This window comes from Paralichthys olivaceus, chromosome 13 (genome assembly GCF_024713975.1).
Source record: "Paralichthys olivaceus isolate ysfri-2021 chromosome 13, ASM2471397v2, whole genome shotgun sequence".
Lineage (NCBI taxonomy): Eukaryota > Metazoa > Chordata > Actinopteri > Pleuronectiformes > Paralichthyidae > Paralichthys > Paralichthys olivaceus.
The window spans coordinates 24,153,381-24,178,474 of record NC_091105.1 but is presented as its reverse complement, the minus strand read 5'-3'; the positions used below and the strand labels follow the sequence as shown (position 1 = coordinate 24,178,474).

Sequence of the window (25,094 nt, the reverse complement as noted above, 5' to 3'; positions counted from 1 at the left end):
GATTCAGAGCCATTTTCCTCTGATTAAAACATTGCTTTCAAAAGATAAGTTCACTGTAAACCAACAGTTGGTGCTACAGCTGAACATTGACTGAATCATCTTGTTACATCTTAAATACTGGAGTTCTGTTAGAAACTGAGCTGTCACCCTGAACCATGTGACTCAGCAACAGTGTCACTCTGTATAAGCTGCAGGCTCCAGTAAATATAGTAAAGGGGAATGTGAACATCAGGATTTAAAAAAATTAAGAGAAACAGGTGACTACATATAAAATTATTTATTGGCTCATTTAAAATACATCACAGATCATGAGGCATGTGGAGGATGGAGAAGCTGTGGGTGAATCAGGTATAAACAGGGACAGAGCAGTTAAGACTGAAGCTCTGATGTCCCACAGTTGCCTTGGACAAGGTTTGTTTATATCTACAAAACTGATGTCATAAACATGACTGCAGCCTCTTCAGGGAGAGACAAAGCAATGAACACAGCACACAGAGGGAGCTTAACAATTTTACAGCATCCAGGAAACCTGCAGCCTCGTTCCATTATGATGCCTGATGTAATTTATGGGCCATGAGACATCAGCATGTAATCGCAACCTGTCATAACCCTTGTTTCACTGGCAGCAAATGGAAAGAAAACTAATCAACATATATAAAAATATGAACAAATGAATCACAAAGATGGAAAACCAATAAAGATAAAAAATTTCACTTTCAAGACATGTTGAGAAATAATTATAAACATATAAAACAATTAGCTGTTACCTTGAACAGATGACTTTCAGCAAATAACAAACCGGTCAAGTCATTAAAAAGCTTCCTGGTGAAAGATGTGAGAGGAAGAAGAGCAGAGGGAACAAACAGCAGCATCCCTGCTGTTAATTTAATAACAACTGTCCCCTTCCTGTGAAACCACAGCAAATTGGCTGGATGGATGCTTTACGGTGATATCTCAGTCACAGACAGACAAGAAGTGTCAGGAAGTGAAGCTAGTGAAAACTTGTGAAGCTTGGTATACAGGAAAGATCAAAAGATTCTTCCCACCTAAAAACAGATCCATGAGTTTTTAATAGTCAAGCCTGTCTTCCTATTGCAGGTTGTCGACACGTACTCCAGCAGGTGAGGAGTACAGAAATGTTTGTTACCATGATGATGGCGCTGTCATCTAACACTCATATCACTCAATAATTACACATGGCATGGCTTCACACAACACTGATCACCTCTGTCTGACTGATGAATACAGCGCTGCGACAAACAACTGTCAGATCTCCGACAGAGTCACACGCAAGGAGTCTGCAGAGCTCTCGATGGCCAGGGTGAAGGTGTCCTCGTTGGAATAATGTTGGATGATGTTGTCATCCATGTTCACTAGGACCCTGAGGAAGACAACACAGACATTAAAAATACTTGGTTGATTCTCAGAGTCAGTCAAATTGATGAGGTGACTCCAGGGAAGATGCTGTCAGACATTCTGTTTGTATTTATCTATTAAAATTGAGAATATCGGCTGTGGCTCAGGAGGCAGAGCAGGTCATCCAACACCCGTCTTCCCCATTACTCATGAGATACTGACCTCTAATACGACTCAAATTGGCCCTGATGGCTGTGCAAGCAGTGTGTTGGTGATAGAGCCAGTGGTGCACATGGATGCACTGTATGAATGTGTGTGTGAATGGGTGAATGGCAAAACTGTACTGTAAAGTGCTGTGAGTGATCATCGAAACTAGAAAGGTATAACTACAGACCAACAGGATGGATCGGCATACAAATTTCCACATTCACGGTTCTTAGAGGGCGTACCCCATTATGGTGATCCTTTGATTATTTTCTTGCGCCCCCATGAGTTTGATGTTTGTGGCATAAAATGAAATGTCTCAAAAATGATTACACACATGAAAGTCCAAACCAGTGCGTAGTTAATATGACATAGATCATAACCTACGTGGAATGTGCCCACCTATACTTGGATTGGTTTGCAGACAGGCATGTGTCTTACATTGGCTTGTTGTCATTTTGAGTAATTTTTTTTTTTTTTTGTGTTTGAATGGATAAAATGAATAGCCAGTTTACTTTGTTAATTACTTTACCAGAAATGTGAATGTCCTCATTGTTCAAACATTATATCGTCGGAGGGGAAGACTACAAGCAGTCCTGCGACCTGCTTGCTCTTCTTTTTCTTCTTCTATTGTTTAATGCTGTCTCAACTTACTGTAAATGGTCCAAAAGTCAAAACTATCCAAAGGTATTCACACTGCAAACGACCAAGACCAATTGTTAATTTAAGTAGATGGGGTAATTATGTTTTTTGTGTGTATTACTAGAAGATGTTTTGTAATCCCATGTGGGACGGAACATCATCGACAATCAGACAATTTTTTTTTCAATGATTTGGTTTTCAATCAATGTGTTGTAAGCTTAATACCGTGTTAGCATGATGACACACGAAACAGATCATCTGCTAAACATCAGCGTGTGAGCACTCATATTGTGAGAATGTAAGCACTGCAGACTGTTGCTGTTTGTTTTGTTGCTGGGGAGTTTGACTCACCCTTTCTTGCTTTTTTGGTAAACTTTGGCCGTCTTGTCGACAGGCAGTGCATATTTCTCTGAGATCTGTGAAGGAACAAAGTTGAACGATTTAATAAAATATCAAATTAGTTTTCTAAAATAAGATAATCCTACAATGAACACAATAGACCTAATGGGTTTTTTCTATTTCGGCATAGAACAGTTAAAACCTCATGACAGTACAACTCTTAATACTCACTGCCTCAATCAGTGCTTTGAGTGTTGGGGTGTGCAGCATTAAGGCATCAAACACTTCATCACACTCCTTCCTCACATACAGGAGAACTAATGGGGCATAGGGTAAACAAAACAAAAACATATTTATATGCAGTTATATCCGTCACTGAAATGCAACAAAAAGATTGAGAACGCAAAAGACAAACCTTTCCTTCCATGGTCTACTCTGGACTTCTTAGATTGAGGGGGACAGACAGCCTCCTCAGCAACACAGGACATCCTCTTCACCACAACAGTCCTGACATATGTACATGCACATACACACACCATTTAAAGTAAAACTATATCACATTTGTTGAGCAGCATCATACAGTGAATATAAAGATGGACCACATGACGGCTTCCCAAGTGTGAAGCCAAATCATCTTGATGGCCCCCTGGTGGCTAAAACGTCACGTGCATGTTGAATAAATCTTTCTTAAAGATGGTTTCTGTTTTATGCGCATGTGTGGTTTTAATTGAATACATGATGCTATAAAAATGGGGTGAAACATCATGATTGACAGCTGAGACTGGTGAAGCTCGTGCATCAGTGGGACCTCTGTACCACAGATCCATCCCCCTATCACGGCAACTTTGGCTTCAGATCACATCAAAAGCAAAGATGGTAGAACTTGTATCCAGGATGTTTTTGCTTAATTTTTGTCCAATGGGAGGAAGTGAAAACGCTCTATGGTCTGAACCCAAAGCAGTAGTCTGCTGTTAACTCTATGTGTCTCTGTGAAAGTACAATGAGCACAATTACACGAGACTCAAGTGCCTAGTATGTGTAAACATACATGGCAAATAAAGCTGATTCAGTTGTGTGCTAAACTGTACATGTTGGAGGTTTTGAGAATACGGAGCTACATGGTGTAAGACAAGGTGTTTAGAGGACAGTGCAAAGGAAAGATGGCCATATGACCCATTACAAGTCAATGTGTATCTAGATTATTCTGAAGCGGTTACTTTTAGGTAAATTATCTGATCATCAGATGTGAATTAGAGAATATTTATGTCCCCCATCAATTTCAAAAAATGTTTAACCATGAAACAAATACAGAAACTGCAGGGAAAGTTCATGAAAATAAAACAGAATTGAATACCAGTTGTGTGTAAATAACAGCACTGATAGAACTCACCCATCTCTGTCCACCTCCTCTGTGTTCAAAGCAAACACCTGCAAATAACGAAGAAACCCATTATGCCAGAACCAGGACATTTCCTGTGTGTGTGTGTGTGTGTGTGTGTGTGTGTGTGTGTGTGTGTGTGTGTGTGTGTGTGTGTGTGTGTGTGTGTGTGTGTGTGTGTGTGTGTGTGTCAGTGCGACACTTAAAGGGTTACTTCACCTGCCCTGCTCTCTGCAGGTTTCCAAAGTGGACGTCAGGAATGAAGAGGACAGGCTGGGAGTCCAGGTCAGTCATGGCTTTGAACAGCGTGCAGTCAGGCATTTTAATGTTAGCGGTTGGCCCCGAGCTGCCATTTTTCCCTAATGCCCAGAGAGTGTGGATTCAGCAATTGTTGCCAGGCAACCAGTCCAAGTACAGGCACCATCAGGTTACACAGACTGTCCTCTCTATTTCATTCAATTTCATGATTTCCCAGAAAATGCTTTACAACCTCATTTCAGCAGAATTCAAATCAAGCTGGATGACTTATCACTGATGAACATAATGGAAATTAATATCATCATTTTGTTATCTGGCAAATTAAAAAAGGGGAAGGAAAAACATTTTATCTACCTTTCACCCTCTTTCTGAGATGTTTCTTCTCCTCATCACGAAGCTTCCTCTCAGCACCCTGCAAAGCAACAGCAGATTACCATGACATAAAGTGCAGAATGCTTACAAAGAGTAAAAGTTAAGAATTATTCTCTCATCATTGACCAGACGAGGCAGTGGACTGTGCCAACAGCCTTCCTAACCTTGTCACAGAAAACCTTGATCTGGGAGAAGGCCCTGTGGATGGGTCTGCTGCTGCAGCTGTTATAGCTGTAGGTGTCGATCTGGATGATCAGGGGCATCCCTTTCACACCCTTCTGCAAGGAGAAGTCTGTGCTCAGACAGTTCACAGAGATAAAGACCTGAGAAACAAACAGAAGACAGAGGGCCCAAATGTTGACACAAGCAGTGGAAGAGATGTTTATCAAACAGTGGTCATACATTAGTGATGGAAATCGCTGCATCTCTCATATCTGCATGATTTTATGCATTGCTCCTTGTAAACTACACAGTTGATATGCAGCTTATAGTAATGAACATATATCACATCAAATGTTTGCATAGGCCATATTCACAAATCACAGTTTATCTCATAGGTTAACAATGGGGGAAAATAACAGAAACTTCAGAGTGGGGGATGGACAGAAGTGCAATATGTTGCACAAATATGAGCACAAAATATGAGAACAAAGCAACAGAGTAGCAATATACAAAACACTCCTGAGAAACATAAAGTGAGAGGTTTATCAATGTTGAAATAAAAGGATCAAAAAGGAGATAAATCCTTTTTGATAAAGCCTATAGTTAGTTCTGGATCAGGTGAGTCCTGAACCATCCCTTAGTTATGCTGCTATAGGTCTAGACTGCTGGGGGAACTCCCATCATCCACTGAGCACCTCTCCACTTCTCTCTGTCTCTCTGCCCCCCCACAGTCATTTATTTATTTTAATACATGTCAATAACTATGTCACTTTGTACTCCCATAGTCCCTCTCTCTCTTTTTCTTTCTCATTTCAGATATCTCTGACTCCGGAACTGCAGGACAACGACTTTTACCATTATTACTATTATTAATTGCAATATTTAAGTAATTAATTATGACATGAATTGTGCCTGTTATCAATAATAATTAATAGTCTTTACACTGTTATTGTTTACATTTTAACTAGTCAGATCTGATACCTGATGGTGCTCAAGTGTTCCCGGTCTCTCTCGCCTCTCTCCCCCCACCCACTATCACTCTCTCCCCTCTTTTCCACCTATCTCTCCTCTCCTCCCACTTATTCTTTGCTCATCCCAACCGGTCGAGGCAGATGACCGCCCACATTGAGTCTGGTTCTAGAGGTTTCTCTCTGTTAATGAGGGAGTTTTTCCTCTCCACAGTCTCCAAAGTGCTGCTCATTGTGGGAACTGTTTGGTTTCTCTATATTAATACGATTTTAAGGTCTTGACCTTCGATGTAAAGTGCCTTGAGATAATGTATATTATGATTTGGCACTATACAAATACAATTCAATTGAATTGAATAAACAATTAAACATAATGGAACATGAACATACATGAGAATATCTGTCTGGGTACATGTAACAAAAAAAAAATCAATACATTGATTTACACAGGTTGCTCAAAGTTGACAGTGATGGTGAGAGACAAAATATTACTGAATTACACTTGTGTCTGTCTTATCTGAAACCTTGACCTTTTAACTTTAGCTTAAATGACCTCACTAGTTGATGGGTCACAAGTAAAGAGTTAAAAAGTGATGTCAGTCATTTATTCTTATCTGAAATCAGGTAAATCAATAACTGGTGTATTATAGTTGATATTGAAAAGGTATCACTCTTTTTTCTAACATTTAAAACCAATCATTTGCCTCTTATCAGCTGATGTATAATTGTATAACCTGTCAGGCTCAGATCTGTTGTGAATCTTGACCTGACTCATAAAATGTGCAGTGACACTTCAAACTGTAAAGTGTTTAGATCTTTTCTGTTTCCCAGGGAAAACCACCCTTGGAATAAATTGACATAGCCCAAAGAACAACAAGGGGTAAATTTCTTATATTAAATATTTTAACCATAACGCTAAACATCAATATATAATGAAAATTTAAATTGGATGAATCACGAAATCACCTCCATTTGAGAACCACTGCTTCAAACAACACAATCAGTTTCATAATGGAGAAAATTCCCATTGAGCAATGACATGGGTTTTTTTTTTTTTTGTTTTTTTTTTTTTTTTTAAATCTGATCATGTAAACCAACATTCATTTTCCAGTTAAACAGGATCAACAGCCTGAGCAACAGGTCGGTGAAGACAGATAACGGTAGAGAAGCCGTAGATCAACAGTGATTTTCCCACTACGCAAGCATTAACAGCATCGTGTTTGAACCTGCAGAGGAGAGGGCTGATCGCTGGGAAGGCCTGGAGCACAAACAAGCCTCCTACACACCTCCACAAATCCACACCTCCACAGACCCAAGCCATTTCGAAATCTGGTAAAAGTAGTAAAAGCATTGCTGCAAATGTTTGTGTGTGTGTGCGTGTATGTGTGTGTGTTTACAGGTTCATGAGGGCATAGTAAATAGGCTGTTTTATGCTGTCCGCTTAACCAGGCACAAACAAACACAAAACAGAGAGGAAGCGGCTCATCTCCACTATCAATACATCTCACACTAAATTAAAACGAGGGTGATTATTGTTGCCTGGCGACAGCAAAGCCATGCCACAACAAATGATTGAAAAAAAAAAAAAAATGAATACGTCAACTAATTGGAGTCTGATTTAATAATAATGGAAACCGAATTGTCTTGGTGGCACAGAGAGAGGAGGGAAGTGATAGTAGAGACACGTGAGCCTGCATACCTACTGACAATAACAGACGTATCATCATGACCATCAGTTGTACAGTTGTTACAAAGACCTATAACTTCCTTAGAAATAATTATTTCATACCCAATAACTTGCCACTATTCTATTGCAGATTTCTACAGACAGATCCTTGGACTTCATAGATTAGGATGCACCCGACCATAATTTGGAGCACCAAAACAAATAAGCAAGAGTTAAATAAATAATATATTTTTGTTTTTGTTTTATACATTTTAAAAAGTTAAAAATCTTTGTGGGTTATCCAGTGAAGATTGAAAAATTGCTTTTTAATCCCAGTACAATCTCACCATTCTTCTTTTGCTTTTTATTTACCTTGGCTTCTTCACTGACGTCCCATGTGAAAGAGACAGCATTGTAGGCAATTTCCTCCACATTCCCAATTGTACTGAAACTCTCCTTGTAGTCGGCTGCACGAGAAGTAAAGATCAGAGGACACACTTTTGGGTTCAGGGAAGTTTGGTGTCGACCCTTATTATGACATGTCAGGACACAAGCAATGATAAAAACAATGTAAAAATACTGAATTCAAAATCACACCTAACTAAAAGTATACAAATATTGAATTAAATGTACTTCACTTATCAAAAATAATCATTTTGATTCTGCTGGGAATAAATATGATTGTAATACTGTTTTATCGATTTTTACATTTTACTGACGGTGAAAGTTTTTCCATTATACAGTACTAAATACAACTATAGTAGCACACACATATGCATTTTTCTATATATATTTATACAGGCTACTTTGGATACAGTTGGCTAGTGTAGTCCAAATTGCTTAAAACCTAAAACAACTCATCTATAAAAACAGATAATAATCTGGCATCTTCTCACGGAAAATAATAAAATAATAAATCTAACGCTAGATATAGATTCCCATAATTTCCTCTCAACCTCTGTTCATGTTGGCATGAATTTGCCACAGACAAAGTCACCAATGTGAAGTCTGTGGTTCATTCCTTAGAGTTTGAAACCACAGGTTGAGGCCTGTCTCTTGCTGAGAGGACATGGCCTTCCTCCAGGCCCCAGCCTATTTCTCCAGTTAATATCTATGCAAATGCAGACCTACTGAATCCCTCTTCACTGAGCTGTGAGTCAGTGATAAGTATAACAGCATCATCTTACCAATGTCCAGGACCCTCTGTTTGGCAGTGTGCTGACGGGAGTGCCAGTATTTCCAATTCTTCAGCTGCTCGTCTCTGCACTTGTCTTCCCCAAAGACAACCATGACGACACTCTGAGGTGCAGGACACGGGATCATCAGGCCAAAGACCATATTACATATTACATTTCTATATGACATTTCTAAGCATGACATGGTTTCATGCTAACCAACATAAAGCTAACACTAATATACCTCTACACTGTATCCCCCCCTCACCTGTACAGTACTGTCCCACTGCAGCTCAGAGCCTCCCATGGTGCCTTGCTCACTACTGCGTAGGCTCCCATCAGGCCCCTGTGAAGGTGACGGTCGACTCACCCGCACTTTGCCTCTGTGCTGACGTTGGGTTGAACTGAAGGTGGCCTCAGACAGGGTCAGAGCATAGAACTGGCCCCGGTTGAGGTAAGCCATGGGTCCCTCTCCCTGTCGCAGCGACATGTTGGCCTCCAGATTGTACTGGAAACTGTCACTGTAAGAACACAAACATGTGGAACCATCTGACAAGCCATCATTAAGATGCACATCTGGAACATCTCCACAGATAAAATAAGGTCACTGTGACCTTTACTTTTGACCGCTAAAATCAAATCAGTTAATGTTTGAGTCCGATTGACACGTGTTTCCTCAATGGAGCCTTTTTTTGTGCCAGATGAAAATAAAATGAAAGGGACGTGACGCTGCCGTAACCTTGACCTTTGATTCTCTCAAGAGCTGTGCAGACGTACGTACGGATGGGCAATCCCAAAATATAATGCATCTGGCCAGCGGCTGTAGCCGGCTTGGAGGCCTGAAAAAATAACTAGAAATCTACATGGACAGAGGTGACAGTGCATGTTCATGATTGTTGCAGGGAATTCAGGGTCCTTGCAGCTTTCAGGGAATAACTGTTTTTAAAGCAGGATGATTTGGTAAACAAAGATCTGTATCACCTCTTAGAGGGCAACAGTTGGAACAGGTGGTGAGTACAATGAGAGGGGTCATAGATTATTTATGGTGCCCTTGTAAATGTGCATTTTGTTGTATAGTGATCCTACTGATGGGAGGGGGGGTGCGAGTGATATTTGTTGACTATGTGTTGTGGTTTTCTCCATGATTGGCTGTTGAGGCTGTCGTTCCAAACTATTATGGATGACGTGAAAATGCTTTCATGATGTCTGTGTGGAACAGGAGGAGGTTATGTCAGATATGTCATTTGTGTTCACAAAGACCAGTGCAAGTCCGCGCAAGAAAAAATAGAAATCATCATGTGGCAGTCAGTGTAGATACTGATAATGTATGGGCACTGAGAAAAGTAAAATATGTTGGATTCATTGTTTTATAGCATAGGACAAGATGGTGAATATCCCTTTGACATTTAAAGGTCTTCCACACTAGTGTGATGATAAGTTGCCAACCACCAGCAGATGTTTGCGACAACCAGCAGATGAACCTGTAGTGGGTCAGAGGACACCAGCTGACTGGACTGTCCATATGTGGCCCAAGAGGCAATTTGTGTTCACACAGAAAAAAAAGTGGACATATGTGTCCTAGACCACGTTTGAATGGCATCAGAGTGATCGGATCTCATTTGGGTGCTTTGAGACCTGAACTGACCATCGGATCACTCAGGTAAGATTATTAACACCAAGTCTCACAGGGGTCTATGCATGAGTGTGCAAAATACTCAGCGCTCTACCTAGAGCTCCAGTGTAAGGCATAGAGGAAGGCAGCGGAAGGTGTATTTAATGCATTGTTAGTTTTTGTCTTTTCATGGCACTTGACAAAAACAGTGATTAGAGAGCATTACCTTTCTTTCTTATCTTTCAATACGTCTGTATCAGAGTATTCTCTATACTGTCATACAAAGTGCTAATATTTTTGACTTCCAGTTTCTACATGTTTTAAGATTTTGTTTGTATTGGAATTATAACTCACCCAGGTTGAATCCAGTGGGATTCATCAGGTCCTGACGAGGGATTTTTCTGGTACATCTGTGAAAGAAGACGATATGCAATGGAAACGATGACACATCACTCATGCTTGCTTGGTGTGGAACAAGTTGGATTTTGTCTTTAAGATCTCAGACTTTTGTGAAGTAACCTGAGACAACTGTTTGTTGTGATACCCTGCTATATAAATACATTTCATTGATTGATTGATTGATTGACATCAAGCTAAAAGAACAATTAATGTAAGGCAAGACATACTCCACCTCCACTCACCTCTTCTTCCACAGCTTCCTCATATGTGCTGTCTGGTGTGCTTCTCCTTTCATCTTTCAAGTATCCAGACAAGGACAAATCATAGCAGCTCTGTTTGTAAACCATCTCTCTATGCTCTCCAGTTTCTGCTGGATAGGAGGACACTCTCATGGGCTTCTGTCCCTCTGTCTTGACCAGAGCAAAAGATACCCCACCTTCACTTTTACCATCTCCTCCTCTGGTGCCTCCTGTAAGGCCAGTAGCTCCGTACTTGGAGCCCTGGTGTTGTATGGTGGTGCTGTTGTTTAGAGAGAGGTTGACAGGCATGCATCTAAGAGCCTGAAGATGCTGATCTAGTATTTCCAAGTTACCACAGCTATTGGGCCCAAGAGCAGAGGGGTCTGTGGGTTTTACACAACTGGCTGCGAGTTTCCTTTCTCTAGGAACCTGACAAGGTTATAGCAGATACAAAAAATAAAATCAGTAACAAATCAGTATGCACTGTGTTGGATTTATTGTATGTAATCTAACACTTTTCTCACCTTGTAGTAGTCATAGAGCAGTCCCAGAGCTGCTGCGCTGTCCTCGTCCCCATTGATGCTCATCATGGCCTTAGTGGCGGCAGTCAGAGGGTTCTCCAGGTAGCCCCTCCACACCTCATCATCACTGCTAAACACCCTGCCCGAGGGGGTCGCCGCTTCGTTTGGTACCACCACCAGCCGTTTACTGAGAATACAGCAAAACAATGGGAAGAGACAATAAGACATGTTGTCACTACAAAGACAGCCTGTCATTAACCCAGGCCTCATCTGCCAAGCCACCAAGTCTGCCCCAGGCTGTTTCTCACCAAACCTCCATCTAATCGTCTGCTGCGTGTGAAGTGTGTTAATTTCAACTGCTTGTATTTACCACATCTAAATAACAGAACCGTGTGCTGAGTCTGTGCTGAAAGTGACAAACTACTGTTTCATGATCAAAATAAAAAGATCAATAAGTAAATGAGTGATTAAAAAGATATTAGTTGGCAGTAAAGACACAAGAGCTCAGTCCCAGAAAGGCACAGTTTTTAATATTCAGAGTGAAATATTTACTACCTGTAGCAACACCATTATATTAATCCAGTAAAGTTTGTTTGTGTAATGCATTTAGGGCATTTCATCTCTCACAGAGCAACTGTTAAATGAGTGTTTGTGTCTTACCTGTCCATGCTGCCTCCACCACTCGCTGCTGTTCTCTGAGACTCGCTGGAGAAACTGGACTTTCTAGTTGGAGCAGGTGAGTTCGCCTGGGACCAGGGCCCACAAGAGGCGGGTCATATTTAACGTCTCAATTCAAACAGCGAATCAAATCATTCGTGTCCTTACGCAACAAACTATAGTCGAGTCACACGGATGCTGGTTCGTTCTGAGCGCATCACTGAGCAGAAACCGCACAGGTCGAAGCAGAAACAACGTGTCCGAGCTCATTGGTTTAAAGCTTCACACAGGTGGCGCAGACAGGAAGAGGCGGGACCTGCTTTTCTGTTTTTATCCACTTGAACAGATAAAATGAGGGGAATTTTGAAATGACAATATACATCTATATACATTTTTATAACACAGCCTAAATCATCATGTGTGTTAATATACAGTAGGTCAAAAATAACTGTTCTGTGTTTCTTTATTGTTGTCTGCACCCTGACACCTTGTGGTGAACATTTCATTTAATTTTGCACGATGCAGGCAGAGACATATAAGCTCAATACTTTAATGCTGTATATGGACTCCACACACAGCAGGCTTTTTAAAAAAATAGGTAAAGGACATGACTGTGACTGCTTTTAGTTATGGTGAATTCTTTTTTCTGAGGTTTGTTTGGTAAATGGCCTCAAGGCTTGTCCTTTGCAAAAAGGATGGAAGAGGGCCTCATTTTTTGTTTTGGAGTCATTCCAAATTAAATCAAAGTTTGATTGCTAGTATTGTTTGTACTTTGAAAGAAAACAGCTAGGGATGAACGATTTGATTTTTTAAAAATGAAAAACGTATAAAAAAATTACGTGCTCTGCACATTACAACATCTACAATGTTCATGTTGAAGAGGAGTCACCACTCTGCTGGAGTTCCATGAGCAGCAAAGAATACACAGCACATCTTTTTAACATCAAATGATAGAATGTGTTGTGTGCTGCTGCAGATCACATGAACTCACACAACTTTAACTTGATTTAGCTTCTGAAAGATTCTTAATGGCAATTATGATTTTAAAAATCTGATCTGACTGACCAACTCGTATATTTGGGGGACAGCTGCCATTGTTCTATTAAATGTGGACACGATTTACAAAAGAGGCCAGAGCCGTCTCTGTTTTCTGAGACGGCTCAGGTCCTTCAACATAGACAGGACGATGCTGCGGATGTTCTATGAGTCTGTTGTGTCCAGTGCCATCATGTTTGCTGTTGTCTTGTTGGAGAACTTTGTCTAAAGTAAGGACAATATTGGACTTTCCGCCACACCCTCTCCATAATATCTTGATTAGCCTCTGCAGCTCGTTCAGTGACAGACTCATCCACACACGCTGCTTGACAGAATGCCACAGGAAATCATTCCTGCCCGTGACTGTCAAATTGTACAATGACAACCTGTAAAGTATAAAGATTAATAATGTATACTGTGTATACTTTAACTTTAACTTTAACTTACTTTACTCATGCACAAATGTAAATCTATACATACCCGGTCTTAATTTCTACATATGTCTATCTTTTATTTCTTTTAGCCTTACTTGATTTTTATATTTTATATTGCTGTTTATACCTGCTTTTGCTGCTTCACCTCTTTCTCAGGGGCTCTGTACCATTTGAATTTCCCTACAGGGATTAATACTCCTGATTCTGATTCTGAAATCATAGCCATCAACAATGTTATGTAATTATTATGTAATTAGATGTAATGATAAAATCATAAGAATAATGTTATACTAAAACCAAAACATTGAAGTGGAACTTCTGGCTACGCTAAGAATTCTATTTACAATAAAAGACTCCGTGAGCTTTTTGAACTACGTTTCCCACAATCCCCAACTCTGTTTACCTCTTACGTCAACTTTTGGCGACACAATAACCGTCATCAACACAAAAAAAACTCCCGAAACTGCAGTTTGAAGAGAATTGTGCACACACTATCTCTCAAAGTTGTGGGTTACTGTAGAACTCTGAATAATATGATGTGACGTAACCGAGCTTTTATCGATAACCTCTGCGGCTTCTCTACTTTATCGCTAAACACTGTGAATTTTCGAATTTTGCGCCGTTTACTTCGCCTGAGCAGCGATTCGCCGGTTAGCCTGTTAGCGCACCGTGTTTCTGTTAGCTGCCGCGGAGAAACAAAGTTCAGTCCAAATTATTCTGCTCTCCAAATGTTTGCCCTGGGTTTGTAAAAGCGTTGTAAAATGGAGGTGACGGACATAGGGAACAAAGAAGAGGGGAACGTGTGGCATCGGAAACCAAGAGCAGGAAAGAGGCAGGTTTGAAACGTCTGAACGACACAGGACGAGTCTGTTGTTGTATCTGATGCTGGGGGGGTCATCAGTGTGGTCTCTGTGTGGGGAGTTCGTTCAGTCATCATGCCTGTGCATTCATGGTGACAATTAAAATACAGATATTCAAAGCTAAAACTCAGTACAGAAAGACGCTTAGATGTCATTTAATCAAGTCCGATTTATTTACACAGATCATTAAAAACAAAAGGACTTCAGCCACTCAGTCCAATCTAAATTATCAGTTTAGATAGAATCCTAATTAAATCAGATATCATCTGTTATATGGTCTGATATCAGATTACCATTTGCTGTGTCTCACAATTGGATGGGTAAGTAATCAGATATTTATTGTTGTGCTGTAACAGTTCTGTAACTGTCCAGTTGTGCAGCTATTAACTAGTCAACCTCAAAAGAAAATTAAATTGTAACAATTTTTGATAATTGGCTTGGCCATATTTAACTAACAAATGCTGATGAGTTGCACTCAAAGTAAGTTTGATCATGAGACAAGCTGCTGCAGTGTTTCTGCCACTTTTTTCAGGGTGAATTATAATCACAGAGAGCAATCACAGTTAACTGAAAGGCTTTGAGTTTAATCTCAGTGATGTCTGAGTGTGCTCTTCTCTTATTAACATGTGCTGTTTGTCTTCCTCAGTGTGTTAGTGACAGTTGCCCGCACAACTCAGCGGGGCAAGACTGTGCGTTTCCTCCATGTGACCTTTGACACCACAGGAGATTCCTTTCTGGCTGGAGATCACCACGGAAACATCTATGTCTTTGACATTAGTAGAAACAGGTGATTGACAATCATGCTAATGATGCAATGACACCCTTTCTTTCCATCTATATGGACATGAAAATGATTCAAATCACCAGACATTCCCTTAATGTGTCAATTCCACAGGGATCCCCCAAGGCTCAGTGCTGATGCCCCTTTTCTTTGCAATGTATAAAATGTCTTTAGTTGAATTAATCTACTTGCTCTCTCCAAGACCCTTTCAACATTTAAATTGCCTATTCATCTCTTACCCTCACTAAATTTGTGAGAAAGCTGGATGCCATATTTGACCAGCTTTCCTTTTCTTACCATTTTGTATTTTTACCCCAGTCATGCAACTTTGCACTATACAACATAAGAAAAACCTAGCCTTACCCAACTCAGTATGCACCCTCATGGTCCAGAATGCAGTGGAGCGTCTGGTCTTCAATCAGCCTTAGAGTATGTCACTAAGCTCCTCATTGACCTCCGCTGGCTACCCAAAGTAAAGTTACTGCCTTTCTTCATAGAACGTTGTTTGCTGTTGCCATCCTTGCACACAAGTCAATCACAGTCCAGACTGTTCTTGTTGGTGGTTCCCCAATAGTGGAAACCATCTGCTGTACCTATTGCAATCAGAACAGGGACATTTTTGTTTATCGTCAAGAACTCCTTAAGGACTCATCTCCTCTGACAGCACCTCCTCTTCTCATACCTCTGACATCCTAAACTAGCACTTACTGTGTTTTAGTGTCCATCAGTAGTAAGTAACTGTGGCTACAAGGGTCAGCCAAATGAGTACATGTTTTCCTTTCAATTTGGAGGACAAAATAAGTGGTCAGCCATTACCCTAAAACCCAGCATGCTTTCACATTTATCCACTCCTTTTTTTTTTTTTTTCTTTCTTTGGGTAGATTTCGTCTGGTGCAGAAGACAGGACAGGCCTGCACTGCTCTTGCTTTTAGCCTCCGCAGGACCACAGAGCTCATTGTGGCACTGGCTGACTACACTATCAAGTGCTTTGACAAAGGTAGGATGGACACGTACATATAACACATTGTTTTGTTATTTTGATATAAGGGATATTTTCTGCTTTAAGGTTTTCAAGATACAACATTTATTTTTTTACTTTTATTGTATTCATGATGCATTCACTTTATCCATCCCTCACCACCACAATTAACTGAAAATAAACTTGTTCAATACAGTTTTCCCTCTGTTTGTTTGCACAGACACGAAGCAGCTGGTCAGTTGGATGCGAGGTCACGAGGGAGCAGTTTCATCCATCTCTGTCCACAGCTCAGGCAGATATGCCATCACCACATCCTCAGACACGGCACAGCTCTGGGACCTGGACACCTTCCAGAGGAAGAGGAAGCTGAACATCAGACAGTCTTTTTGCATACAGAAGGTAAATGTGTAGACATACCAAGTAAAAACAATAATTACAGACAGTCAGAGGCAGAGTTTAACATTAGCACAGGGGGGGCTCTGACAACTTTGAACTGTACGAGGTCACACAACTGAACCACAGTCTTTTAAAAGTGAGATATCAATCACTCATATTATAATGGCAATAGTGTTGCCTGATACAATAGGCTTGTAAAATATGTACAATAAATAAACATTGTCCTACCTAGTGTAGAAGTAAACAAGATTTGGAGCTATACAAATGAAATTGAAATGAATTGAATTGAACTATCATCTCAGGTGATAGCTTTGCTGCTATGTCAACCTCAATGTGTAGAACCCCAAGTGATGGGACGCTTCTACCATCGGTCAACGCAGCCAGTTCCATATTCAATACATTGTAGCTAAACGTCTCTCAGAAGTGGCAGAACCAACAGACAGTCAGTGCTGACTGGATCACAGATTTGGATAGCTGTCATTTCAACAGTCTTTTAAAGATGCTCAAGTGAAACAGGTGTTACATAAGAGGCTTTAACAAGATCCATCTCTGCTCCAACAAAGAGAGGTATGAAATTTCAGTTACTGTGCAAACTTTTGTATAAGAGGTTCATCTCTATTTTCGTCCTACCTAATTGCTTCTGCACATACCTATGCACAGGATGCTGAAATCCAGAAGTCTCACTCTGTGACACTTGTGTGCCACTCAGTTTCTCTGAGGCCCAAAAATGTCAAAAAGGTGGGTGGATTTGTAGCCGATTTTCTTTTGGGTGCAAGGGGGCCAGGTTTCTGACACTCGCCCTCGTAATCCCCCAGGTACAAACACACTGATCATCACACATTGCTGCACATACCTGCCTGTCTCTGAGATATGAAGTGCACTTTTTTCAAGTAAATTTGAAGTAATGCTTGAGTCACATTCAAAATTTTTGAAGCCTTACTTGAAATTCTGCATTTTAGAAATTGCAAAATGTCCATCATTGCTCATTTTATTACAGAAAGATAGCTGATTAAATCACTGAATGCACAAAAACTCACATCTAATGTTGCAAATCACAACAAACTATCACATGGTGTAATGCCCCCCTGCCTTTCCTCAAACTCTGCCTTTGAAAATAGTAGTTTGATCAATTGATGAAGGTTGTCATTCATCTGAGGAAGTCTGTAAAAGTGTTGTTTAGTCAAACAAGGTCTTTTATGTCTTGTAAATTAATGGGATGCACTAAATTGTTGTTATGGTAATAAAACCCTGTTCTTTATGTTGTAGGTGTTTTTTCTGCCTCACAGTAACACCATCCTCAGCTGTTTCAGTGATGACTCTATCTTTGCTTGGGAGAGTGACACACTGTTGTGCAAATACCAGCTCCCTATTCCTGACTGTGGACCTAAAATCTCCTACAAGGCCTTTGCTGTCACATGGTGGGTCTCTCACCTCACAACCAGTGACCTTTTTGCTGTATTTTTCTGACTACATAAAACTACACTTCATAAGCAAAATAAAAGTTAGGGTAAATAGGGATCAGAAGGCTTCACCAAACACTGACTTTTTTGACAGTGATGGAAAGAGACTTGTAGCAGGTGGGCGCTCCAACCTGCTGCACCTGTGGTGTCTGGACAGCAAACAGCTGGTCAGGGTGATACAGATGCCCACGCAGGTCCGAACAGTCAGACAGCTGGAATTTCTACCAGACAGCTTCGACGGAGGAGTCAGCCAGGTACACGGACAACACGGCCAGTAAACGTCACCTCCTCTCATCTCCTCCGTTCTTCTGCCATGTAGTCTCAAAAATTAGTTTCAGATATATTGGACATTATTTTCCTTTAAGAGATTCTGTTTGTGTGTCTGTGGGTGAGCCTGTAGTCTGTTTATATGTGTCATGCGTTCATTGCTTTTTTTCCATCTGTGTAGACACTAGGTGTGTTGAGCCAGGATGGTATAATGCGTTTCATCAACATTCACACCTGCAAGCTCCTTTTCCACATGGGTTCCCATGACGACGCCATTACCACAGTGGCAGTCAGCCCCAACGGAAGACATGTTGTGGCCATCATGGATAATGGCAGCATCAATATCTACAATGTCCAGAGTCTTACACAGGAATTAAACAAGGTGAGAGGCAGTTGTGACAACAGTGCAATGATCCACAAGAGTTTTCTGATATGATGCTGATTATTAAGTGTTCATATTTTCATGTTGTGTGTGTATGTGTGTGCGTGCTTGTGTGTTTCTCTGGCCCTCACCCAGCCTCCTCTCTCCAGGGTGGCAGTAGTTTCAGATGGTGATGCTCACCAGGAATTGTCAAAGGTCATAGTCAGGTCAGAGGTTGTTCATAGACCAGTCATGAGCTCAGGCAGGACACGGGTGAAGATACCAAGACCTCCTGCTGTGCCTACAACTGATGATAAAGAGGTAGCTTGTTCTCTTTGTGTTTTTAAGTGTTTGTTTTTTGACTGCATATATTGTAATTGTCTCCATTTTCTTTATGCAAAGCAGTGTTTTATTTCAACATTAAGATCTTCACCTCACAAACAAAGCACCCCACCCCTCTGACCAGTGTAGTGACTGTATCATGCGTTGAACAGAATGAATTACCAGCTGGTCTGAATAAGAGGAGACTGGTGGCTCTGCTGAAGACCTTTGGAGAATATCCTTCTAAATACAGGTAAATGTAGGATTCAATTGTGTCTGATGACCAAAACATGCATACCAGTGAATCTTTAAGAGTGTTTCATATCCTTCATCTATTTTAAAGATGTATATGATGCATCTGTGTTGCAGGATGTTTGTGTGGCGGTCTTTGCTGTGTCTCCCAGAGAACCATGCAGCATACAGCAGTCTGACTGATAAAGGCCTGCATTCAGCCTACCTCACCCTGCACAATAAATACCCCATCAAAAGTCACAAGTTACAGAGAGGGCTTCAGAGGTACTCCCTCTCTCTCCTTCACACACACACACGCACACACACACACACACACACACACACACACACACACACACACACACACACACACACACACACACACACACACAAAGACACATAACGACACATAACCTTAACCATCACAACTTAATGCCTAACCCTAAAACGAAATTGAGGACAGGTCAAATCACTCTGTAGGGTCTATGCTTAAAATGGTCCTCAAAGTACAGAAACACAGTAATGAGGGAGAGAGGAACAGTAAAGATTAAACTTGTTTTGACCATCACTTTCAAATGCCTGAATGAGTCACTCTAACTTGAACCTGCAACTTGTTTTAAATATAGAGTTGAACCTTTAATTGTAGAAGTTTTTCACATTTAGATTTTCCCAAATTTTTTAGACCTCAATTACACCTTCTTTGCAGGGTTTTGTCTGCCTTAGCTCATTGGGCAGCCATCTTTGGAGAGGTGGAGTACCTTCCCCTGGTGGCATTCCCCTTTGTGAAGCTCTTCCAGAACAACCCAATGCTCTGCTTCGAGGTGGTGGCAACATTCATAGGTACTTTTATCAACACGTACAGAATTATCAAAAAACAAGGTTCGGTTGCATTAAACAGCATTTTCCCACAAGAGCTTTTTGAAATTCCAAAGTACAGTTTTCATTGTGGTTTATAAGGTCACCGAATGTCATGTGGCATTGTCAGTTTATTAAACATGCTAGTTGGAGTTTTGTTTACTCAGACGCTGTTTTGCAGTGAACTGGTGCCAGCACTGGTTCGAGTACTTCCCTAACCCTCCTCTAAACATCCTGAACATGACGGAGAACGTGCTGGCTCATCATGACAAGGAGCTGCTACAACACCTGGTGGACTGTGGCATCACTTCCCAGGTATCAGCAACACACAGCTACATGCAGCCGGAATAGAAAGGTGGACGAGAGGTCAGACATCTATGTGACTACGTGTTTGACTGGTTAATTTTAAACACATTATTTTGCATTTCTGTGTCTACCCCAGCTTTATGTGTGGCCCCTGCTGGAGACCCTGTTCTCAGAGGTTTTGACTCGAGAGGAGTGGCTCCAACTTTTTGACAATGTTTTCTCCAACCATCCGTCCTTCCTGATCATGGCCTGTGTGTCCTACATCACCTGCTGCCGTGAGCCACTGCTTCTCTGCTCCCAGAAACAGGATTTTGAGGTAACTAATCTACCATCTCTCTTTTCTCTTTTCTTTCTTCTGAAAATAACCAAAGGGGTTTCCCACGGTCACTTAACAAAATATTTGGTTTCTCCTCCTCCATTAAATTTTCCCTCATCTGTCCTTTTGACCTCAGTATTTTTTTCACCATCGAAACAACCTGGACGTGGCAGCCATGATAAGGGAGGCCTACCGGCTGCTGAGCAGCACGCCTGCAGACATCCATCCCAGGACTCTGCTGTCTGATTTCGCACCACTGACAAAAGGCCAGTACCCCTTGTTCAACCATTACCCAGAATTCATAGTGGAATATCAGAGCCAGGAGAGGGAGAAGATACGATTGCAGGAGATGGAGTATCTCAGTGAGAGGTGAGAGAAATGATGATGAGTGATTGATTTATGATTTTTTATTTATTTAACTGAAGCTCATGTTGGATAATAACATTTAAAGCAACTGCTGTGCAAAGATGCATCACATGTTAGTTTATATGTGTTGTCTTAACAGGCAGGAGGTGTCAGCACTTCGGGCAGATTTTGTTCGTCGTCAAGCTGAAGAGGACGCATATTATACTCAACAGGTTGATGGGTTGTGCAGCTTTTCAAAATTCAGTTAAAGTAGATTTTACTGTAGTGTAGGTTGTTGGCGTGCTCATACAGTGTATCTGTATATGAAACAGGCTTTGCACAGAAACTGAAAGCAAACTGAATCGAGGTACGTGATTGGTTTGAACACAGGAGCTGCTACAAAAGGCGGAGGAACAGCGCAGAAACATCCTGGCACAAGAAGAGGAAAAACTAACACAGCAGAAGGCAAAGTAAAAGCATAAGACACAGAGAATTCTATAGTTATGTTATAAGAAACACAATGATGTTGATGTTTTGAAAATGGTTGTTGACACTGCTCTGTCCCTAGGTTGGCAGCCATGAAGAGAGAGCTGAAGGTGAAGGAGTTACAGCTGCTGGACACATCTAGAAGACGCTTCCTCAAACACCAGCAGGACCTGAGAGCCTCACAGATACAAAGACTAGACCAGGAGATTATCAGAAAGGTAAAAACAGTGTTCTGTGGTTGATTTATATGCGTCCGCGCCAGCAACAACCAGTGGCCAGAGACATTATGTTTTTAGGTTGTCCCTTTATCGTGAACCTGATATCTCAGGAACACCTTGAGGGAATTTCTTCAAATTTGGTGTGTTATGATTTGATGCGATACAAATCAATTGAATTGAATTTATCATTTCAGAGCTTTATTGTGTTAAAATTTACAACAATTGAAGAAAGTATAAGTTATTAAAGCAGCATGGGAATCTTGTCCATACCAAAACTTTAGGGTTTTCAGGTAAGATTCAAAAATGACAGCATTTCATTATCAGCATCCGTTCTATATTCACCCTCTGTGACTCGATGCTGCATTACTTTAATTTGGTCAATATAAAATGTATCACATTAAAAATAATTTGTGAAACTTATCAGCTGCTTCCATGTCCTCCTACAGATGGATCTCCGAGAGCAAGAATCGGCTGCAGCAGTCCAGGATCTGGAGATCAGACAGATGGAGCTAGAGGCTCAGAGGAGAAGACTTGAACAGGTGATGAACGCCTCGTTTTTAACCTCTCATCTTTTTTGAGGCTTGTATTTACTTTTGTTAGTCAAACAAATTTCCTGTCAACCAAGAAATGTATTTGCAATTCTAATATCATATAATGTTATAAGTTAAAGCTTCTTTCCTTCTTGATATAGATCAAATGAAATTGTGTAACAGTAGTAACCGGGCTGCCAGTAAGGTTTAGGGTGTTAAGTTGCAGCTGTTAAGTAATGTAATAGGCACCTTGAGATTATTGCAGTGACCTTTGGTTGATGATGTTCTGTTTACATCTTTTTTTTCCCATGACCATTTGCCCTTAGCACCTGCTGAAGGAGCAGGAGCGCATGGGACGAGAAGTGGAGGAGGAGGTGGAGATAAGAATGAGGAAGGCAGACAGAGAGGAGGAGAGCCTCACAGAGCTGCTGCATTGCACTGAGACAAACATGCAGGTGAATGACACTTTCCAGTATGGACCCTGTGAAATGAGTTTGGAAAAAAAAATTATATATATTGTTTTTATATATAAACTAGATCTCAATACACTCGTAACTTCTGGTTTTACAAGAAAGCCTCACATCAATCGAACTGTGATTTTGGCAGAGGTAGCCATGATCTCCTCTTCCATTAAGATTTTCTAAACTTGCAGATCCTGGAGGAATCCCTGGCAGAGGCATGTCAGCTTGGCCTAGAGTCAGACTGGCAGAGAGATGTGGAGGACAGGCTGCAGCAGGTCGACACTGAGAAGAAGAGGAAGAGGGAGAGGCTGGCAGAGGTTCACAGGCAAACCCTGGCAGAGCAGGAGAGACTGGCTGACACCATTAGAGATGTGGCAGGAAGGAAGGTGAGAACAACGTATGTTCAAGAGTATGTTTTGCCGTTTTCAGACATGACCTCCGGGTAAAATCCAGAGGATTGGCTACAGACTTTACCCGCAGTTTGCCTCACAGCAGGGGTTCTCTGCACAGACGCGTTCACAACAGCATCAAATCATCTGTGTCCTCTACGTGTATGACACAGCTTTTTCACTGGGAGATGTTTGTTTTCTTCTTGTTTTTTCAACTGTCGCGTGTAAGAAGCATCATCATCAAATGCTGGACGAGGTGGTGGTTAATCCCCCAGGCCATATACGCCTGTACAACTCCTCTCAGATATGGTGAAATGTGTGTGACTAACGCATTAACCGTAAGTCACTAGGCTGCCAGACTGTCACCATTACTGACCATGTTTATCTTTATTTGATTTTATACTTTTATATCTCTAGTTCTATATTTTAAGTTTTATTTTTGGACAGTTTTACCCTTTTTTAAAATACACTTACATCTGCTGTACCATAATTTACAGGCTTTTCTAATGCAATACTTTGTATAGCTTCAGTTCTTTTATTTCATCCGTCAATCTTTTTTTCTTTTTTTTTTCTTTTCCTTTCCTTTTTGTCACAGTTACAGAAAGAAAGCTGCAACCAGCATCACCACAGGCCAATCAAACAGCCTGTTTAGAAATGGCACTGCCCTAGTTAATTATGAATTATCAATGAAGACAAACTGGGGGATTTGCAAACATAAGTTCATTGACTACTGTTATTCATTTAGTCAGTATTTGATCATTTGCAGTGGGAAGAAGTGATGAGTGCAAGAGCCCAGTTACAGGAGCAGGGACAGGCCTGGTCTTCAGCAGACGCAGGTATTAGCACGCATAAGCACACACCAGTGTTGTTTGTGGCTGGTGAATTGAACTTTCCAGTCATGGATGTAGTATGACAGTGTTTGCTTTGTATCAGTTGACCAGAGACATACGAGGACAAGGTCCCCAGGTTTGACCAGAGGACTCCCACTTAGACCCAGCACCACCACCGCTGGTCATGTTGAAGTCAACGGAGCTAGTCGGGCCATCAAACTCAACACTGCCACCACTGCAAGACAAGCAGGAACTGACATGTTGTGTCTGAACAGCAGCTCACCTTCAGAGAGCACTTCCACCAACTGTAAGTCACTAAATATATATGATCTTGTTTTTAAAGGCTACAGTAATATATTTTATAATTGTGACTTTTGTCACATTATTGTGTTTTCCTGGTGCAATCACAGCAAGATAGTGGTCAGTTTCAGAGACCACAAAATCAATGTAGCAAAATATATTAATCAGTCACCATAGCAAAACCAGGAAAAGAGATCTCATTTTACTTTTTTTAAAAGTGCAATTTAAAAATGCTTGTTTCATTCAGAATGTGAAAAAATGAATGTTATCACTTTGATAATTTTTTGTGTGGCTAATATTCCGGTTTGTCCTTATGTCTCTCTCTACTCTGTAAGTCTCCTTAGACAGAGGCCGGGCCCAGTTGGACAGCAGTGAGAGAGAACTGCTAAAGGAAATCAGAGACCTGAGACAGAAGCTAGTGGCCAGAGCCAGAGAGGGCAGCTCTGCCTCTTCACAGTCTGTCCACACATTTTCCTCTGTCTCCCAGTGACCACAAAATGCTCTGCATCTTCATTGTGCCTGAAAAACATTTTCTAATTTCAAGCGATCTGGCAATATAGAAAGAGTGAATCAAGCTCTGACTTAATTATCACACCACCTTCTATTTAATTTTTATTTTACATGCATTCAGGTCATTGATTTACATGGATATTGACTCACACAATTTTGTCATTTACATGTTTATTTGTGCTCTATGCTTCATTTTGGATTGTAATAAAATGTTTTCATATCATTTGTCTTATTTAAAACCTGTTGTGGATAAATTGTTTTTTAAAATCTCATTGTCTCATTGTAACTTTTAACGTAAGGCATGCTTTGCTTCTGTTGTTTTGTCCTTAATTGGTAGCAAGCAACAGTAGAGTGTAGCACTGATTGACTTAAAATGCAGTTCTTGATAACCCAACACTTCTGCCTTTGCTCTCAAACGTCCCTAGTGAAAACCCCTACATTGTCATACTAATTCATGGCTGAGTCTCAGCATTGG

The 25,094-nt window shown here is 40.8% G+C and overlaps 2 protein-coding genes across 3 annotated transcripts; one reads left to right on the top strand and one right to left on the bottom strand.

Moving 5' to 3' along the window:
• Window positions 1-262: 262 nt before the first annotated feature.
• On the bottom strand, window positions 263-12,094 carry LOC109632260 (grainyhead-like protein 2 homolog). Of its 2 annotated transcripts, none has more exons than XM_020091462.2 (15): window positions 11,952-12,094; window positions 11,295-11,478; window positions 10,774-11,199; window positions 10,487-10,542; window positions 8,789-9,041; window positions 8,533-8,644; window positions 7,718-7,812; window positions 4,714-4,872; window positions 4,532-4,589; window positions 4,139-4,278; window positions 3,932-3,969; window positions 2,957-3,048; window positions 2,773-2,858; window positions 2,554-2,618; window positions 263-1,381 (listed from the first exon to the last, which is right to left on the bottom strand). In XM_020091462.2, exons 1-15 carry the CDS (start codon window positions 11,957-11,959, stop codon window positions 1,267-1,269), a joined length of 1,887 nt encoding a protein of 628 aa, XP_019947021.2. In that variant the 5' UTR covers window positions 11,960-12,094; the 3' UTR covers window positions 263-1,266. The 2 variants fall into 2 exon arrangements, with proteins under 2 accessions (XP_019947021.2, XP_019947023.2); XM_020091464.2 differs by having other exon boundaries at window positions 8,891-9,041.
• Window positions 12,095-13,855: 1,761 nt separating this feature from the next.
• tbc1d31 (TBC1 domain family, member 31) lies at window positions 13,856-24,889 on the top strand. Its single transcript, XM_020091013.2, has 23 exons — window positions 13,856-14,249; window positions 14,924-15,064; window positions 15,940-16,055; window positions 16,258-16,436; window positions 17,700-17,851; window positions 17,988-18,147; window positions 18,342-18,542; window positions 18,678-18,842; window positions 19,016-19,095; window positions 19,212-19,358; window positions 19,780-19,913; window positions 20,110-20,243; window positions 20,371-20,550; window positions 20,687-20,919; window positions 21,056-21,128; window positions 21,286-21,365; window positions 21,464-21,599; window positions 22,046-22,138; window positions 22,456-22,584; window positions 22,782-22,976; window positions 23,746-23,815; window positions 23,913-24,116; window positions 24,445-24,889. The coding sequence occupies exons 1-23, from the start codon at window positions 14,179-14,181 to the stop codon at window positions 24,597-24,599; spliced, it is 3,228 nt and encodes a 1,075-aa protein (XP_019946572.2). The 5' UTR covers window positions 13,856-14,178; the 3' UTR covers window positions 24,600-24,889.
• Window positions 24,890-25,094: the final 205 nt, after the last annotated feature.